The 21,617-nt window shown below is 36.5% G+C and overlaps 1 protein-coding gene across 1 annotated transcript; it reads right to left on the bottom strand.

Annotated features, from left to right (window-relative positions):
• Window positions 1-936: 936 nt before the first annotated feature.
• On the bottom strand, window positions 937-2,528 carry LOC114731761 (ethylene-responsive transcription factor ERF061-like). The gene has a single exon (XM_028919017.1). The coding sequence runs from the start codon at window positions 2,192-2,194 to the stop codon at window positions 1,244-1,246; it is 951 nt and encodes a 316-aa protein (XP_028774850.1). The 5' UTR covers window positions 2,195-2,528; the 3' UTR covers window positions 937-1,243.
• Window positions 2,529-21,617: the final 19,089 nt, after the last annotated feature.

Genomic DNA, 21,617 nt, shown 5'->3' with positions numbered 1-21,617 from the left:
GACGTCACCAGGAAGTAGCATGTGTCAATTCTTGAAAGTTGGCAACGTATGAATCAGCTGTAAGGTCTCTTAATAATAGCCATATTTAGGAAAGCTTCAAATCATGAGGATTGATAATGAAACCAATGTGAAGCAATGTGATCAAATTTAGGTTGTTAATCTAAGAATGCCTTGAAGAACGACTTGCCAGTTATTCATATGTTTCTCCAACAATAATGTTGGCGCTGCTGATCTAATTCCAGCCCGACAGGCCGACACCCACCAGACAGTAGAATTGCAATCAAAGAACTCTGGTTTTTTTTTTTTTTTGGGTCCAAAATCAAAGAACTCTGGTTAAAAGTACGTAATCCTCGTGTTTCCCTGAAATGTTCTTGTACTTAAAAAATTTAGGCTTTTCAACATTTAGGTTTCATGTTTAATCAGTACGGAGATGAATTTTGTTGCTCCCAAAACTCCTCAGTTCTTCCTCAAGCAAAACTAGAAGCAGAGGGGGATACATTAGAACTACGAACATGATAACTACGGGCAACCAAAACCAAAAAGATACTATGAAACACAACTTATTTTTAATCGATTAACTTTAACCGCGTTTCTCAGTTAGAACTATGCTGCTTGTCGTAGGGAAGCAACCCATATGCAATAATTGATTGCTCCTCTGACACAAGCGAGTAATTTGGATATTATTCAGATATGTTTACTTTCTCATGAACAGAGCTTCACCTTCAAAATCTCCTCTTTGGATCTTCCCTTGACTATATAGAGAAGATTAATAATGGATGTCATTAAACAAGCATGACGCATGCCTGTCCGTCATCATATATGCATAGCTGGGAAAATCTTAGCGACCTTTAACCTTTCACTCTTCCGTGCACATTTAATTTATCAGTATTCACGGGTGAAGAAAAAACTTTGGGCCAGGCCATAGATTGATACAAAGTTGCAAATCTACATAAAGTCTAAATACAGGTGAGAGAGAGGGCTAAAAACTGAAAATAAGAACAAGGGAAACAGGAATTAGGAAGATTCCTAGTGCCTCCAGACAAAAACAAAGGCCACAACAATCCTGACTAGTACTGCACAGTCTAAAAGGACCTCTCACCATGACCATTAAACATAAAAACATGACCTAAAGCCCCCAAAAAAAAAAAAAAACCTCAATAATAAAGACCAGTGTTCGTTTACACTAAAGTAAACGGCCCTCACTAATCTAGAACTAGGATCCTGATTTGGGAAGATGCCTTTTTTAATTCGCAAGAACTTCCCAGATTAACTCGGGGTCGAAGGAAGGCATCCTTGCCAGGGAACAGCCTTCGAATTCCGATTCCCCTGTTACCATTGGCTGGAAATCGGTTGAAACAGTGGACGGCGAGTTCTCGCCCTTCCATATTCCGTCTTCTGAAATCGTCGGTGAAATAAACTCGTTTGTCCAGGTATCGTCAAAAACTAATGGGGATAAGGGTAGCGAGGATGATGAACAAGAGGACGAGTCTATCTTGTGTGATTTCTCGCTCTGTTCGGGGCTGGGATTGGGCTTCTTGGCGCTCTTCTTCTTGGCTTTCTCCCTCTTCACCTTCTGGCAGATAGCCTGAATCTTAGCATCCACAGAGGTCTTCAAAGCATTCAATCTGGAGCTATCTCCGAATCCCAACTTACTGGGGTCCTTTAGATTCGGGAAATTCAAACGAGCATATTCGCCTCGGAGCTTATAAGCGGCACGATCGTACGCATAAGCAGCGGCTTCGGCAGTTTCGTAAGTGCCTAACCACACTCTCATTCTGTTCTGGGGAAGTCTGATTTCTGCAACCCATTTTCCCCAGTGTCTCTGTCTCACTCCCCTGTATAGCTTTTTTTTGCAGGGGTTCATGTATGATGAGTACGATGTTGCTCCTGCATAGTTTAGACGTTGATTTGTCGACGATAGACCACCAAATGAACTGCTCACTCGGTTGTCCTCGTAGAATTTCTGCAGAATGTCTCTTTGACGAAGGTACACCGACGAGCCCAGAGGTTCAAAACCGCACGAGCTTAAGGCCTCGAACATGGGGTTGCTTGTGGCGTTTGTTTGGGGACAGTGAGAGAAAATAGAATCCAGGGGGTTCGTCCCACCTGATAATATCAGATTTGAGAGAGACGACCCTATATCAGCAATGTTATGCGGTTCAAGCTGAGCACCTCTCTCCTGAAATCCGTCCATGATTCCGGCAAAACTTCCTAGTGAGATTCTACGAAAAGAAAAGTGGTCGGGAAGAAGAACACTAAAAAGCTGGTTCCTCTTCCAAAGAAGAAAGAAAAACAGGGTAACAACGCTTCAAATGTGAGAGAGGTGAGGAAAACAGGAATTGGGTGTTTTCCCAAGTTAAGGCAGAGGAGGCTAAATGATGGTTATGAAAACTTGAGAAGGAAGTGATCCCGAAAAAAAGTGAGGATCAAAGAGGGATTGTGAGGGAAATACAGAGAGCATAAGAAAGCAGAGGAAGGAGGAGAAGGAAGAAGATTGGAAATTTTTGTGGGGCTTGAAGGCAAGAATCGGAGTTGCGGTGCACTACGCTTCCCATGTGTTGTATTTATAAGAGCTTGCTGGGGATATTTAACTTCAGCGAACGCGAATCCCCGTTCACAACTCCGCCTCCTAAATCACCTTCAATATGACTAAAATGCCCTGTTCACTGTTCAGAGCTATCTTTTTTCCCCCCTAAAAAAAATTGATTTCTTGGTACACTTTTTTATTTTAGCGTACATATTTGATACTTTTTGAATTTTTAATCCAGTGTCAATGAAATGGCTGGTTATGCTGAATTTCCTCTTTATGGCTGCTGATAAGGGATAGTATATAATCTAGTTCGGCCTTTTCAATTGAGACTAAAAATTAAAGACCACATGACTACATTGATGACCAATGCTTAATATAAACAGACTAATTTAGATATGCACCTCTCACCATAATGTATGATGAGAATTAACTTATGCATTCAGTCCAAAAAAACACTTATATATTATGGTGCCAAGGCAATACCAATATCACGAAATAGCAAAATATGTTAGCTTGAGAGATACTCCCTCCATTCCTTATTATAAGAGACATTTGATGCTTATGGCATGTTCCTATATATAAGAGACACTTAAAAGTTGTCTCTACTTTTTTTGTGTTGATTTTCTATTTTACCCATATTTATTGTCTCCAACTCATACTTTCTCTCCCTCCCACTTCTCTTTCTTTCAATGATTTAATTGTTCTCTCTCATACTCTCTCCTTATTAATGAGAGTATTTTTGGAAAAAAATTATATTTTTTACACATTGATTGTTCTTAACTAAATTAAACTGTTTTTTTGATCAACGTAATTCTGTTATTCGTCTTTTATAATAAGGAACGGGGGGAGTAATAATATAAAGAACTATTATAAAATTGGTTGTTAAATTGTTAAGAATATAAACCACTATAGGAGTTCTATTATCAGTGTTTGTATAAATTGCTCCCAATAATTTAAGGAAAACTTGTTGGCACTGTTGACAAAGGATGATGTTGGGATCAAATCATCGGGGCATGATGATGGCGGTGATGATAATAAACAATACTTGGTGCTGGTGCTTTCCCAATTTAAAGGAGAGCGAAAAAAAGTAAAGGGCAGTATGGTAATCGGAGGAGACGCTGGGAAGCAAAAAGTCAAAATGGGAGAAAGTGAGTACGGGGGAGGGCAAAAATGAGGAGTGAATTATTGAGAGAGAGGGTTGGGTGGAGATTGAAGTCCGTGTGGTCCCAATGTGTCCGTACCAGTGATCTCTTGATATCAGAAAAAAGGCTACTTTTGTGATTTATTGCGGAGAGAGAGAGAAAGGGAAGTCAGAACCCAGAAGCCTCACCCTGCTCTGCTTATCCATTATAGCCAGTCCTTTTCTTCTTCCACCCCTCCCCTTGCCACGCGTCTCTTCTCCCCCCTAAAGTTGTCTTTTCCCTTTTCTTTTTTACTTTCCTGACCGTCACCGTCGTTGCGAAGTATTTCACTTTCACGGCTGTCACTCTGAAGTCTGAACAACGTGAATGAATATTAATGGCTCAAAAGGTAGCCTCTTTCCCAGTTTGCGGTTAGAATGTTAGATACCCATTTGTAATTTTGAAGGAATCATGGCCATTGGTAAGAACTAAGACGAAAACCAAGACTTATTTAGTGGTCTCGTCTCGTGGTCGTCATCAGGTAGCTAGCTAAGCTTGTTAGGTTTGACGTGCTAATGGAAATGCTACGATTACTTGCAGCTTAAGGCCAAAACACATTTAATCACCTCGAACGACAATGGGAATCAAATTGCGTATGGCTGCTTCAACTTCATTTGCCTCTATTCCAATACAAGCGAGCAATATGGATCCACATGAAACGAATACGTACGATCCATCTAGCTTTTCGTATTTACATTCTATTTGATGCCAGCAAAGCAGTAACGTTCGTGTCCCGCATGTTACACTCAAATAGAAACATGGAAATTAAATGCGTTAGTGACGCTTTCAAACTTATTTCCCCCTGAGAGGATTAGGAGTGCTGGGAGGTAGTCAAATTAGCCCGAAAAATAGTTTTTTTCGCTCGATAATGATAAATAAACTCAATCATTGATCCAAGCAATTAAATGGGAGCATCAAGTGGGAGGCCTCGATCACAAGGGAATCTGGGTAAAGACAATGATAGGTTCCACCCCCCTCTCTTAATTACCTTGTTCCTGTTAAGGTTGTTGTCTTATTATCGCTGTTTTCAATGAGAGGTCCAGCCTTAATGGACCCTCGCAAGAAAACCAAGCCATGTACTACGTTTTATGCACGCTAAGTACGAGAAATGAGAGAATATTACAAGCAGGAGGCTATAAAATTTAACATGAGAAAGAGATATGAAGAATCGGTGGATGCTTAGGGAGAGGGTCGGACCTATCCTATGGGACGCGTCGTCTGATATGTGTGGCGCAGGTGGAGGAAGTAGATTAAAGAACGAGTCATGAAAAGGCGAGAAATGAGAATAGGAGACATCCCATCGAAGTGGGGACGTGCAGGCAGCGATCAAAAATAATGAAGCATTAAAGGCATAAAGGTGAGCTTTGAAAAGCTGTGTTTTGTGGGGATCCTAATGCCAACTTTTTCCAACGACACCGCTCGTGAAGGATCCCTCCTTCTCCTCCTCCTTCCTTCCTTCGCCAAACTCATCTCTGCGTAATTTTTCTGCATGCATGTGATCCTCACCTAATTTTCTCTCGCCATATCCCACTCATCACTTCTTTTCTAGCTGCCTTCTTTTTCAAATGCCTTTTTCCCCTTCCAAATCTTTTCACCCACCCATCTCTTGGATACGTGATTTATAACTAGATATAATATTATCCTATTTCTCTTAAAACCAACTTCAGCTAATTTAGCTTAATTAAAGAAATGAATAGAAAGAGACCTTCGCATGCATACAACCCGTTCACGAAACCAAAGTGAGTGAATTGGATAAGAAAATAACATCAAAAAATGTGTTCCACCATAGGATTTGCATATCATATGGACATCAGATAGGGGCGAAACCAGGCTGTGATTGAAAAGCATATTTATGTAATTTTCCTTTTGTCTTGCATCGTTTTCTTTCAAAATATAAATATAAAAAGTAAAGGGCAGCCAAACCAAGAGGGGCGTGCTGAAAATAGAAAGGGCAAAGAGGTAAAAGCGAAGCGGATGCTTATCTGCAGGGAGGAAGAAATTGACTAATGAAAAAGGTATGTTTTGGCAGTATACGGTAAAGCAATTTGATTTGAATTAATGATGAAGATGGGTTGGTTGGTGGGTCCCCTCACTTCACCGACCCTCTCTTTTCTTTCTGACTTCTTCATCAACCCTTCTTCATTATGTCCACCGATTTGCAGGAAACCATCCCATTTTCTCGTCCCCCTTCTCTGTATCATCTCGCACCGTTCCTCTGCTCAAAACGGCGTCATTTCATTCTGTGCCCCATCATCCCATCCCCTGCCCTGTTTTTTCAAACTTGTCGGCGCCACTACCTCACTCATTTCTCGACACATCTCCTCCCTCAACCCCTCCAAGTCTTTCCTCTGCTGACCTTTTTGTTGCAGAAACTTTGAAATGAAGTCAATCTGTTCGATATGTATGAAATGATTCAATTTGTTGTGAGCTTTTAAATACAAAGAACAATAATAATGATAATGATAATCCTATTAAATTCAAACACCTTCCACGACAAGTTCTTATAAACTGGTTTATTACAATCCAAAAACCGCATTAATTACAGAACATGGAATTTGTATAAAATATATTCTGAATTTGGGAAGAGTCACATGGGAAATGGTCCATCGTGTACAACGAGGGTCCCCCACACCCTCAAAATGTTGTCTTGTTGGTGAAGTATGGTTTGTGGGTGTTAGGTTGGCACTCGCAGTTACTAACATAAACGCATCATCATTTGTCAAAAGTCAAAACCAAGTACAGTTCGTGTTCTGTGCCTTTTTGTGTTTGGGACTTGGTCAATACCATATGCAAGTGAGCCTGCATTTCACTCCAGCTCGCTTATCTCTTCTTGGCTTAAACTCGGAACAGCCATACATATATATGAAACCGAGTCGTCAGGACTTGACTCAGCCTCATGGAAGCGGCGCTATGCTATTGCTCCTGGTTGTCGACACCTTCATCTGATTAACTAACACCTCATTTATTAAGAACCGAATATAGGAAGCATAATTGGATGAGCACCTTGGCGGTTTGACTTTGGCCTTATCAGGTTCGGGTACGCACTGCTTCTTCGTCCGAATGAACGGTGTTGTTTGCCGTCTTCTCTGCTCCAAGTTTTTCAAATTATTTTCTTCCCCATGCTTTTCTTCTGACCTGGTCGGTTTGACCTATGTGCTCTGTTTTCTTTTTCTCTAGTGGGAAAAAAATTAATTGAAATTATTTGCTCCTTATAGAGACCTAATAAAAACAGGGAATGTCATCCCTATAATTGAAGAATTTGATAAGTACGCAATGAATGGGCAGACGATTGATTTAGAGAGATAACAACCACCTAGCTCATTGGGTATAATTCCCTTTTGTTGGGATTGTATTGTGAGTCGTCACCTTAAGAAGCCCTCTAGTTTGGGTAATCTGACTTTGAAGTTTGAACACAAAGTGGCCTACGGCGAGGCGACATTGTACAATTAAATCTGTTGAAATAGGAGCTCTATAATGTTATTTCATGGAGGCATTGGGATGGTGGCACTTGTCATGGCATCATGGGCCCGTATTCCTTCTCTGGCCTGAGTTACATCGCTCCAGAGACCACTATTGACCCAAGGACTTGGATCAACATTTGACGGGTCTTTCTCAGGAATTGCGCTACTCCTCTTGTTTTTGTGACTTAGCTCGTTTGGATCTGCTTATTTAAGTATTTAGAAGTATGTTTCATGTGAGTTAAGACAAAACTCATTGCATATATTTATTTTATATTTTGTAAATTACGATAAAAAAGCAGCTTATAAAACATTCCAAACAAGACTATAAAATTATACAAATAATAAAGGAGCTAATCCCTCACAAAATGATTGAATTTTGAATGAGAGAAGTGCTCATATTTAGTACCTGGTACTATCTCAAACAGGATTGTGTTTAATGAGAGAATAGCACAGCTTAAAAGAAAAAAAAGAAAAAAGAAAGACATTTAGGGGCGAAAGCCCAAATCAGAAAAGGAAAATTGCATCTTCAGGAGTGGGTACTGTAGTTGGGTTCGGTTTGGATGATATGATGCGTGGTGAGCATCCATCCGGCCCATGTTCTAGCCCAGTTTCCACACAACAACGCAAACCTCCATCTTACGAGGTGCGATTGGTTCTATGGATCACGTGAGGCTCTGAGCCAACTCTCGTACGATAGTATGATAACCTCTAGTCTTGGCATTCCCCCATTATTTAATATTTATTGAATCAATTATTCGACACTTAAAATCAAGAGAAAATTTCACTGAAGGACCGCTGAAGGCAATTAATTTCCAATAGCCCCCAAAATAATCTGACAAGTCACTGCAGGATCATGGGGGTGAATTGATATTAATTTCAAAACTAAAAAGACAGTGTTGCCCCTCAAACTATTACTCTGAAATTTGAAGTCTTCTCTCTCTCTCTCTCAACTCCCGATATCTGAAGCCCCTCTCGCTCACTCTCTAAAAATTCTAGTTCATGCAGTGAAGGAGATCGTTCACCTCACTGTCGCTAGTTGTGGTGAGGAAAGATTTTGCCATCATCATTGCTCTGCTGCGGAGAGCCTTCGTTGTCGCCCTTGCTCTAGCAACGAGAGCCTCCATCACCGCTCCTGCAAGTGTTGGACGAGAGCCTTTTGTGTAGATATGAAGCTGGTTAAACTAGAAAAGCTTGCAGGAACGCGAACTCTACATGAATTTATTGCTGAATATAGTTTGTTTTTATTTTAATAAACAGCTATTTTTGTGTACATATGAACCTCAATATGTATTTTTGGAATGGTTCACGAAGTGGTTATGACAATCCGTGAGTTGAAATCTATTTTGTATGGCTATGAATAGATGGAGAATTTCATGATGGTACTTAGAGGTAAACTGCCCTAAGTACTGAACTGAAACTAGCTAGCAACTATATAAATGTGTGAACAAATTAATCGACTTGCAAATGGACGTATTTTTATTGTTAATGCATGTATTCTTATTGCAAATTTCCTAATTCCACTTGTAAACAGTCACTTCCAGATTTGTGAATTGACGTGTTCAACTTTTTAAATGAAATAAATCTACTTGCAAAAGGACGTATTTCTATTGTTAACGAGTGTATCCGTGTTGCAAATTTCCTAATTTCACTTGTGAACCCTCACTCCTAGGCTTGTGATAAACTTTTTCAATTGAACTAGCTGATTTGTAAATGGATGTGTTATTCTTATTAATATACAAATCCTATTTGCAAATTTTCTAATTTTAGTTGTAAATGATCCCTCCCAGTCTTGTGAATAATTATATTCAACTTATTGAATTCAACTAGCTCACTTGTAAATGGACAAATTCTTGCTGTTAATATACTTATCCTTCTTGCAAATTGCCTAGGAAGCACTAGTCACAATATCCCTTGTGTGATAGTCATTTTCTATTACTCATGAGTTCATTCATTATTTTGAGTTTGCATTGATGCGCTTGTGTTAATCTATTGACAGTACTTATTGTTGTGTCACAAGAATAATACACTTCACTAAAGTCTGAGTTGTGGTGACTCATTACTCCAAAAGAAATATACAATCAGTTGCTATTGCAAACTACTTCAACGGATAAAGACAATAAAAAACAAAACAATGACATAATGTGTTAAAATTTGTGTATGGAGAATTTGCACGATTTTTGTTTTAGGGAATATACTATGAGTAGGTTACATGTCAATTAATTACAATTTGTTGTCTTTCCCCACTAACTTACAAGTATGTGATGTACTATTGACAACTCGAATTAGAAAATTTACAATAAGAATATGTTGATTAACACTTTGATGTCATAGGTATTTGGTTGTCATATTGGCAATTAGAATTAGGAAATTTGCAATAAAGATACATTGATTCACAAGAGAAACTTGTCCATTTACAAATGGACTAATATAACTAAAAAAGTCATACATGATTATTCACAAGTTTGAGGAGCACTAATCATCACAAGTGGAATTAGGTAATTTGCAATATGAATATGCATATTAACAACAATAACCCATCTATTTGCAAGTGATCTAGTTGAATTCTAGAAGTTGGACATGATAATTCATGTTTGGGAGGGACTATTTGCAACTAGAGTCAAACAATTTGCAAGAAGGATAAGTATATTAACAATAAGAATTTGTCTATTTATAAGTGAGCTAGTTGAATTTAAGACGCAAGTTGGGAGGGATCATTTGTAACTGATATTAGAAAATTTACAAATAGGATGTGTATATTAATAAGAATAACACATCCATTTGCAAGTGAGCTGGTTCAATTGAAAAAGTTTATCACAAGCCTAGGAGTGAGGGTTCACAAGTGAAATTAGGAAATTTGCAACACGGATACACTCGTTAACAATAGAAATACGTCCTTTTGCAAGTAGATTTATTTCATTTAAAAAGTTGAACACGTCAATTCACAAATCTGGAAGTGACTGTTTACAAGTGGAATTAGGAAATTTGCAATAAGAATACATGCATTAACAATAAAAATACGTCCATTTGCAAGTCGATTAATTTGTTCACACATTTATATAGTTGCTAGCTAGTTTCAGTTCAGTACTTAGGGCAGTTTACCTCTAAGTACCATCATGAAATTCTCTATCTATTTATAGCCATACAAAATAGATTTCAACTCACGGATTGTCATAACCACTTCGTGAACCATTCCAAAAATACATATTGAGGTTCATATGTACACAAAAATAGCTGTTTATTAAAATAAAAACAAACTGTATTCAGCAATAAATTCATGTAGAGTTCGCGTTCCTGCAAGCTTTTCTAGTTTAACCAGCTTCATATCTACACAAAAGGCTCTCGTCCAACACTTGCAGGAGCGGTGATGGAGGCTCTCGTTGCTAGAGCAAGGGCGACAACGAAGGCTCTCCGCAGCAGAGCAATGACGATGGCAAAATCTTTCCTCACCACAACTAGCGACAGTGAGGTGAACGATCTCCTTCACTGCATGAACTAGAATTTTTAGAGAGTGAGCGAGAGGGGCTTCAGATATCGGGAGTTGAGAGAGAGAGAGAGAAGACTTCAAATTTCAGAGTAATAGTTTGAGGGGCAACATTGTCTTTTTAGTTTTGAAATTAATATCAATTCACCCCCATGGTCCTGCAGTGACTTGTCAGATTGTTTTGGGGGCTATTGGAAATTAATTGCCTTCCAGCGGTCCTTCAGTGAAATTTTCCCTAAAATCAAAGCCCCTCGTTATCATTCCACAGATTCAAACAAATTCTTGGGTGCACGTAATCTGCTTTTGAATTCAATTATTCAACATCATGATCCACAGGTTTGAGTACCAGAGACACCTTCTGTTGTTCAAATCACTATCATTAGTACTGAATGAGACTCAAGCTGTTTTTCCCCGACTTCTGATACGCTTGTTGTTCAATTCTACTCAGAACTACTCCAAAAAGAGGAAGAGGAAATATTGAATGGCGAAGGTTGCTTTTGGAACCTGTCCCCAGTCCCCCAGTTGCCATATTTTGCCGGCAATATCTGAACCTCAACCCCTCAAGTGCCTCCATCTGAGGCACGTAAATCATAAAACATCACAAAAATTAACAGTGATACATGTATCAGACAAACAGCATTGTCTGTTACGTTGGATCCGAATTCCGTCGCTTCCAACACATATTCCTTTGTCTTTGTATATTTTCCAATACATTATCATATATGACATCCTCCTCTTTTTTCAATTTCACGGAGGTGGAACTTCATGACAAGCCATGAGACTATGAGAGCCACGAGTTATTGTTGTTATTCTTTTTTAAACAGCAGAAATAGGAGAGAGGGAGGGGGAAACAAAAACATGGGAAGGGCAGGAGCATGTGAGAGGGGTAGCTGTGCATTAATGGGAGAAGAAGGGGCGAGGTGTCGGGCGGAGAGGGAGGTCACGTGGTGGGCCCGGGGGGGCACACGAGGCATCACATGATGGGGCCCACGTGATAAGGCCACGCGTCGTCTCTGTCCCCTGAATTATCGGCCGTGGGATCACCGTCGATTGCGATGAGCTTTCAAGCGCATACTCGGAAGATGGCCTACGCTGAACTCAACGTGAAATGCGGAGTCACATTCTCATTAATTATCGTATTTGTCTAATTCTCCGACTCAATAATTTCATATGTCTCTTGAGTTGAACACGCGCTCCAATTTCAATTTAACCAATACATTTTACTGGTTAAAAAAAATAGGAGCACTATGGAAAAACGGAATGCAGGGGGGTCAAAAACCACGGCTTCAGCTTCTGCTGCTATCGGTACCAACCACGCGATCGTCAGACGGATTATAGTGTTATTTAATGAGTATTCTAATTCTAATTCTAATTCTTTGATAATAAATTTTAAAAAAATAGAGATACGATTATTGAATTGGAGAAGAGGGGAGTGTGGGCCGGAGGGAATAGGGGAAGGGGCCCAAAGATCCAATAGCAGAACGGGGGGACCTCAGGACGTTAGGATGCTGTTGTCGGCTTTTCCAGATTCACTTCCCACTTCTCCCTCCCTCAATCCCACTTCACCTCCCATGCTCCTTCGCTCCTTCCTTCCCACCTTCCTTCCTTCCTCAATCTCACTCTCTCTCTGTTTTCTTTTTTTTTAAAGTTAGTTCCGCTTCTAACCATTTTTTCTTATGTACTACTTCCGATCTTTAATATAAGACCCTGTTTGACTTTTAGTTTGGTCCTGATTATAAGACCCCAATCCACTTTTGTTTCTCATATTTACTCAATTTTTTCCAAGATAATCCTTCTAACAATAATAGTTTTAATCAATACATTTGATTAGCAAGGATATTTTAGGAAAGACAACACCTATTTAGGACAAATAACTAACTCAACTTACTTTCTTAATCTCCTCAAATTAGTCAACTGGCTCTTATAATTAGGACCGAAGGTAGTATGTTGTTTTTCTTTAGATTACTAATATGTAAGTGTAGATACTCTCTCTTTCTGTCTCTCCCTATTGCTTTTCAGTATACACTTCCACTCATTTTACCTGCTTCCATTCTCCAAGGCAATCTCTTTAATTGTAAATATAAATTGTCATGAACATTTAAAAAAATCATGAGTTCATGACTCTAAAAACCAATGAAGGCCGAATTTAGCAGCAGGTTCTAATCTCTCATAATATGATGAATAATGTTAAAATCTTTTATTGAGAGAGGTCATCACATAATTTTAATTTCGGTACAATATACTCTGAAAAAATCTACCAATACGCTGAAAAAAAAATCAAACATAATTTATTTTCATTTACACTTTATGTTTTCCAACTTTTAAATTGTACCAGTATAATCTTAATTTCTAACTTAAAGGGACGCAACACTTGATTGGATCTTTTGCAGCCAGTGAGCTAATCATTAATTAATAAATAATAAGTGTGGTAAATTACACTATCCTTTAAATGGAACGCTAAAAGCATACTCCTCAAATCTTATTTATAAATTATAAGTCACTTCTAACATGTTTCACACAGATTAAGAAAAATTTTAAACTTCATTACCTCTCATTTAAAATTCAACAACTTTCTAACTCTATCCATGTTTGATATATATTATACATCATATAAACAAAATCAACACAAAAATAAATAAAAGGTAAAATTATACATCTATACAACAAATTTCTTTCAGTACCCTATAAATATGACCAGAAAATATCATCTTTTTTTGTCTTATAAATAGGATTAAAGGAGTAGATTATTTCAAGCTTGGTACAGGGAACTTGTAAGGGACAAAGCTGAGCATTTCAGTTTGGAGTGGAAATAATTTGTTGCTCTCAGTTTCATGTGCACGCATACGAGGAGGGGGTTGATAACTTACTAATGATATTTCGATGCATGGTAAATGATGACGGGGGATATCATTTTCATAGGAAAGGTAATTACTTTAGGTGCAGAAACACATTGAGAACGACGTTTTCATTATGGTGGTTCCCTCCAATTGACATATCCTACTTGGAAAGGGAGACGCAACACATCGAACCATCTCATTCACAGCAAAAACATAGAATAACATAAAGTGACTGCTTTTTGCTTCTTTTTAGTGCTTTTTGATGCCCAGTAAGCCTCCTCCTTTTAAAAAAGAGCGAGAGCGAACAAGGAAGGGTGAGAATCAGATTTATCATTGAAATTGAAAGCCAGCCAATGGGAATGCTGGGGATACTCTCTTACTTTTCTTACATCCACACACTAAATTCGTGGTCATTGACGAGGGCCTCACTTCATATATACCTTATATTTGCTTAATTTTTAATTATCTGTTTGGTACAAAAAAAATTGAATAAGTTAAATTTAAAAAAAATTAAAGAAGTGGGATTATAAAATTAATGTGATTAAATTTCATAGAGTAGATATAATGTTAACCTTATAAAAAAAAAAGCTATGCGTTCCATATGACAAATATCCATATAATGACTGATTGACAATGTAAGCCAAAGAATATCCATACAAGCGTGTTAAATATACTTATTGGAAGAGCTTGTCACCCCTCAACATCATTCGTGACATCTAGATATCATATGATATGATTGGGAAAAAAAAGGAGAAAAACAGGATGATTTCTAATTTCCCACGCGAATGATGGAACACTCAAACTAGTGATTACAAGATTACAAAGAAAACTGTCACAGCAAACAAAAGAATTAAAAAGAAGATTACAAAGAAAACATAAAGTGGAAGGCTCCAATACACTGAGTGGGCGCAGGTATTATGACATATCAACATTCCTCCGTCAATTAGGTTTCCACTTTAATTCTCATCACCAACACAATACCTACTGTCATTTAAGGGATTATCTGTAAATAATTAATTAATTATTTTTAATTATCGGTGCAGTCTTCAAATTTAAAAATGGCGCTAAAGCGAGATCACCACATTACATGCAAATCGTATCCATGAAATCCAATATTGACCAAAGTCCATTATCTATGATTATGCGGGACAAAAAGGAAAAAGAAAAAGATCAGCGCGATTTACTCACGTAATGGGTACAAGCTGGTCCAGATTCAAATCAAAAGAACCAAACAGAAATATTCTTACAATTAATTAAATATTCAAATGGCACGTAAAGAGAGAGTGTATTTGTGCCGGGACCGGGACGCTTTCTTTGAATTTTCCTCGTGGAAACACTGAACATAGGCATTATTTTTTGTTTTTGGGTTCAAATGAGTTTCTTGACTGGAGCCATTCCTTGTATTCGTTCCACACACATGTTTAGGATGTTCGTGAAATTCTATGTTACCGTTATCCGTTGGAAACAGTGAATTCATTAATGTCCTCTCGTCATTTTTAAAAAATACCTGTATAGCTAGTAGAGGCAAACAAAACAGCTCGTGTGGTGTTTGCAATGTGAAACATCGAAAAGAAAGGGGGACACCAGTCGAGTGCTCATTTATGTGTTATTGTACATTTTCTTTTTTCTTTCTTTTTTGCCACTCAAGTATACCACTCAGGTTTTAAATACAAATCACTTATAGTATATTTAATACTTTTTAAAAATTTTATTCTTATTTCATTTTTACTGACAAGAGAAAAGGAATAAAAATATATAATTTGTAAATGTAGAGAGAGAGAGAACTCTAATAAGGGTAACATTGAAAAATTTTATCAATTTAATGAATTATTAAAAATATGTTATAAGTTATTTATATTAAAGATCAGAGCGCTAGATTTTTAATCATTCATGCGGCATTATTTTTTTTTCCCCAACGAATGTATGTAGAAGTATAATCTTTGAACTCCTTGCCCAGAAAAGAAAGGCATATACAAATTCTCTATTTTTTTTTGCCAAAAAGGCATATACAAGTTCCCACAATTCCCCCCTCCCCCCAAAAAAAAAAACCAGTAAACAAACTCGTGTAAATAAATATATCAGCGTTGGGTTTGAGTCTGGACGTCGTGGTGGCCTGGTGGGCGGCACTGCTTGACCATTTACTTTTGATTATGTTTGCATAAATCAACGGGAATTAGGTAAAACAGAAGAAGTTAGTTTTTTCATAACGTGACGAGTTAAAATTTGAATCCCAATTACAAGATGTGTTTATATTTAATGTCTGATAATATCTCAAATAGGATTACTTCTAATGTGAGAATACTTATGCTTTGACAAAAAGAAAAAGATGTTTGCATAAAAAACTTCATTCTATAAGAAAAACGAAGAAAGAAAAAATAAAGTGGAAAACATTCTTTTAATTAATTAAAAAACGTGCACAGTTTAATTATATTGTTGTTTAGTTTAAAACGGTTGGTTTGCATTTTGCTGGTCATGTCATATCAACAAAGAAAAAGAAAAGATCAGGACCCAGGACCGTAAATAAAAAGGACGGGCAAGATGTTTTGCAACGTACTTAAAAAAGCAGGGATATATCTAATAATGTGAGTTAAGAGCGGGAAATGCTAATTGAATAATAATTTACAGCGATTTAATTATTGTCCTTGACCGAGACAGCGATGTGCATCATGAAAGAAAATTAAAATTTGTAAGAAAAATATTACATATGATAACACGAAGCAATTCCTTTCATAAGCACAGTTAATATGATTATATGAAATTGAATATATGTAAAAGAATATTCATTATTCCTGGGAACTGAAACGCAAATGTTAAAAAAAATTCACATTTAGAATAGGAAGAATTCTATTAAAAAAATTTGAAATTCCTAAATTTCAAATAAATTTTTTTATAAAAATCTATTGTTATTTATAAGTCCAGTATTGTAACACCCTACATAATTATATCAATATACGTAATAAAATATTTAATTCAAGAGTCCATACATATTTCTAATACTGCAAACAAGTCAAAATTTCAAAACATTTTTAACATAACTTAACAACATAAACTATTAAAGTCTTATAGTCATGGCAAATAAAAATATAACATAGCATGTGTTAAGGAGTACAAAAACCTTCACGGCTCACTCCATTAGTGCCTTCCCTTGATTCCTACTAGATCCTTCGCCTGAAAATTGTTAATATAGTGGGTGAGATCAAACATCTCAGTAACTACTGAAATTCTAACATATACAAGCAAATCATATATGATAAACCAAAAAATTTACCATACCCAAACAGTAAAATTTTCTCTAAACATGATAATGAAACTAATAATATAAAGCTCTAAATATATAGAAAATATTCATAAAAAAAAAATATGATAAAAAGAAATAGTTTTGTGTACCTAAATAATCCCCAAAACTTGTCAGGTGCTCTGCAACTTAGCTTTCTCTCTCTTTTCCTCTCTCTTCTCTCTTCCTTCGCTCTCTCTTCCTCTTCCGTCTTCCCCTCTTTTATCCTATTTTCCTTTACCATCTAACTATCCCATCCCCTATTTTTTCCTTCTTCAATTTAATGCCACCCCCTTTATTTCTTCCTCCAATTAATTCTTGCGCCCCATGTTTTCTTTGTTCTTGACTATGCCCAGCTTTTCTACCGAAGTGGGTGGAAAGCTGGGTATTGTTTTTTTTTTTAATAATATAATTATTATATTATTTTAATTAATTGATTTTGTTTTTTTTTTTTTAACAATACGTTACAAGTATTGTTAAAACTTATTAAAATATTGTTATCAAATGTCATTTAAAATTTAGTAATTTCAGACTTCTTTTTGAGAAATTTTTCCTTTGTAATATCATCTTCTACCCTTATCATGATTGCATACGCACAGGCACACACTTTATTCGTTATATTAGTATATATCGCTGAGCAAAATCCTTTTATTTCAATCAATGGGCTGGGTTTTTTTTCTTAATAATGAGTGCTGAGATTATAAATTAGGTAATTGATAGTATTATCAGAGACTATTTTAGGCTGAATATTAATGTTGACTTGTTAGAATATATTTTGTTATAGGTTGGGGGACGTATATATCAATACTGAGCCGTATGAGTGCGAACTAACTAACCAACTTCCGGTCAAAAAAAAAAAAAACACCTAACTAACGAACACGACTCATTTATCATTTAATAAGAACATACTCCATCCATGTTTTTAACATAAGCATGAGTTGATTTCTCTAGAATATCATTTATAATTATGTATATTATAATTATCTTTTAACGAAAAACTTTACTACATGCAGTTAATGGGATCACTTTAAGAGAAAATTATGAATTTTTAAAAGACAAAAAAATGAAAATCTTATATTTAAAAACAAAATAAACCTCAAACCTAGATCGAACGTTTAGAACTCGAGGCAGTATTGCTTAAAATTGAGCATTCTTCTTTTGTGATCCAGTATGATATGAGAACCACAGTGCCTCTACAGTTGTTAACAATTTGAATCATCATTCACAAGGGATAACAAAATGTTTTTTATGATAGTGTTAAAATACTCCTCCTGTCTTTAATATAAGACCTAATTATTAAGTTGATTTTGATCCTAAGTATAAGATCTATTTCTCACATTTATTAATTTTTTTCTAAATTACCCTTATGAATCTCCCTTAACCATAATCAAGTAGAAAAAAGAGAGATGATATTAAGGAAGACGATTATGGTGTTTTAAGAAAAACATGTTATATTCTTTATAATTAACTAACTTATCTGAGTTTCTTGATTTAATCAAATTAGTTAAATAAGTCTTATATTAAGAACCAAAAGAGTATTTTTTTACAAGCTAGATCGCCAAAAAATCCAATCATTTATAGATGAAATCTAAAGATTAATCAAGTTTAAAAAAAGGGGGGAGGTTGGTTTTTTGTGAAAGAGAGGCCAATATTGAAATTTCAGTGAAATTAACATTAATATAAAATTCAAATTTCTAGCCAGTCATAATATTACATTATGAGGTGTTTCTTAGGTTGTTTGAACTCTATACGAGTCAATTTAAGAAACGAGGCATGATGAACGAGGCATGGTGAATGTGGGGAGTGAAGGGCTGGGTTAGCCCCACTTTAGTCAAGCGTAGAAGCTCTCGCACGGCTCGCTTCCAAGTTCCAACTAAAGTTTCCCGTTGTGTCGCGTGCGGGAGGATCTCTCTCTCTCTCTCACGCGCGCGCGCGCACAACCCTTTCGTTCCCCACCCCGCCCCATCATTTCTAGCACGCAGAGCAGCTTCCCCTGCCCCCCTTTTTCCCCTTCTTGTGCTCCCCATTCTCCAAATATTTTACTTTTGCCCTTTTTTAATATATATATATATATAGAAAGACTTTTTTCCAACATATACTCTCTCGATTTTTATAAGGTATTTTTCATATTATTTTTATATTTGAGGATATAGGGCATTTTTATAATTAATTAATGAGGTTTTCCTAAAATATCCCTAATGAATGTTCAGAACTAATGAGAGTTTCATATTTAATGTGATTACGTCACCTTATTAAGTGAGAATAAATATAAAATAAATAAATACTTTTTTAGGCAAAATCAATATGAGGTTCCAAGAAAAAAATGAAGTCCACGAAAAAATTTTGTTAACAAATGATGAGCAGTATGGTCTTGTAGATGTCATTGTGTGCCTTCATTTGTTATGAAATTTTTTTATGATTACATTCATTTTTTAACACGTTGCATTTATTCTTTCTGATTTATAATGAAGTTAGTAATTTAGGGATGAAAGATTGTTAAAGATGTGGTATAAATATTGTAAAAAAAAATACTTCTCCGATTTTTAATATAAGACTTATTTAACTAATTTGATTAGGTCAAGAAAGTTATGTAAGTGAGTTAATTATAAAAAATATGACATATTTTTCTTTAAATACCATAATCATATTTCTTAATATTCTCTCTCCCTCTTTTACTTGATTATGGTTGAAAGAGCATCAATAAGAATAATTTAAAAAAAACTAACAAATATAAAAAATAAATCTTATATTTATGACTAAAATTAATTTAATAATTAAGTTCTATATTAGTACGTTGGAGGCACATGATAAGTTGACACAATAATGCGCGCACCAAACTGGAGGAGCCCAAATTATGGGGCAGCAATATGAAGTGGGAAAAGCTGAATTGCCGGCAGAGGCAATAAGATCTAAAACAATTAGAGAACAATAAATATATGAACCACTAATAGCTAGTCTCATTAATATTCATGATCCTACACCAGGTCAGGTTCTTCTGCTGCCGCCTGAATACGGTACGCAGTCATAATATTGTAAAATGCGAAACAAATTTCCAAAACCGGTACCAAGCAGGCAAGCACCTATACTCGGATTTGCATTGGGTGCTCATCAGTTTTGATGAGCACCCAATGCTCATCAGATCTGGACCGTCCAGATCTGATTTGGATGGTCCAAATCTGATTTTATTTTTATTTTTATTTTTTTAAATAATTACTTTAATAGATATAGGATAAAAAATAAAGATAATCTCTTAACTATCATTCTTTTAAAATATAGTTTTTTCTATTTTAAAATAATTATTTAAAAAGATTATTATCTGGAGGGTCCAGATTGCTCATCAGGTGATGAGCACTGGGTGCTCATCACCTGATGAGCACCAAATGGGTACTCTTACTTATCAATATCGTGGCCCATTCTAACCCACCTCTATAAATGCGCCTCCTTATGCCATTTCCCATAATCTCAACCTCAACTGCCATATCCCCCCAACCCTGCCCATCCGCGGCCAATATATTTTACAGTTAAAAATTCACAATTAATGTGACAGGAATCAGAAATTAATGAACAAATCTGACCAGTCGCTGAGATCAATCAGCTTACGTGAAACGGTTTGTTCATGTAGTAAAACACGAAAGCGATGGCGTTATTATTTCAATCCTGTTGCCGAATTAATTGGGAGCATATGCACCCACACCAACACAACACAGCCCTGTTGCTTGGGGAAGGCAAGTTTTATTTGCACAAGATACGGCAAAGCCAAGTGCCTTGTTAACGCACTTTGATTAGTCAATACAATTAACTGGTAACGTACGTGGGTTCCGTGGATCTCTGTCACCTCATTTTAAGGGGGGCAAAAAAAAACCAAATTTGTACGTCTTTTGAATATTAGAATAGGATGTGGTTGATGATAATACTGTATTTGTGTGTGAACTGTGAAGAAGGAAGAGGGGGATGGTGGTGGAGTTGGATGAGCGCCTAAATATTCAAAAAGTGGCCTAACACACACTCAACCAGAAGTCAATACTGAATTTGGGGGCTTATGTTAGGGTTTCCACCAACACGCCATGCTTCCACTATCTGTACAAGAAGGAACCGTCTCCTCTTCTTCTCCCCTCCTTCTTCCCTTCAGATTTTTAGACCTAACCTCGATAATGCCGTGAGCCCATTATTTCCAAACATTTTTTAAAGTTCCATTTTTCATTCAGGCGTAAATCTCAGCGTGCGGTCAACCCTCCACGCACACCATCACTTTAGAAATTTTTTTCCCTTACAACCCACACATTATTGTTTCTAAAATATTTTGTAATATATCTAATATATCAACCCTCCACGTACGTCAAATATTTTAAAATATTTTTTTAGTGAATCTGACACCCGACTCAAAATGTTTTTTGATGCTAGATGCACCAAGACAGAAAAATATAATTTAGAGTGATAAACCACAAAATATTTTAAAGTGTTAGATATATTTTTTTAAAAAATGTTTTGGATGGTAGATGCACTTCATCCTAATTTTTATTAGTACGGTTTTTTCAAATATATGGTTGAGACTTGAGGGCGTCGGAACCGGGGTCCGGGGAGGCAGGGACGGCATCCGTGACAGTGGAAAGTGTCGCCGGGGCCATCGCTTAGTCTGAGCGGGAACGTGCGTCCCTAACTTTATGTATGACGTGGCGCGTTCATCGGTTCCCGCGAATTTACTTTTTAAAAAATAGAGTAACTTGTTAAATAGAGCAGAATAAAAAGGGAAAAAATTAAAAAACCAAAAAGTAAATGTGTGGACGAAGAAAAAGAGGGAGGCGATGTCCAATCAGATTTTCGGCGGAGGCCGTTGATTGCGGTTGGGAATAAAG

This window comes from Neltuma alba, unplaced genomic scaffold (assembly GCF_004799145.2).
Source record: "Neltuma alba isolate B1F8T4 unplaced genomic scaffold, ASM479914v2 tig00012843_pilon, whole genome shotgun sequence".
NCBI lineage: Eukaryota > Viridiplantae > Streptophyta > Magnoliopsida > Fabales > Fabaceae > Neltuma > Neltuma alba.
This window is presented reverse-complemented; position numbering and strand designations above follow the sequence as displayed.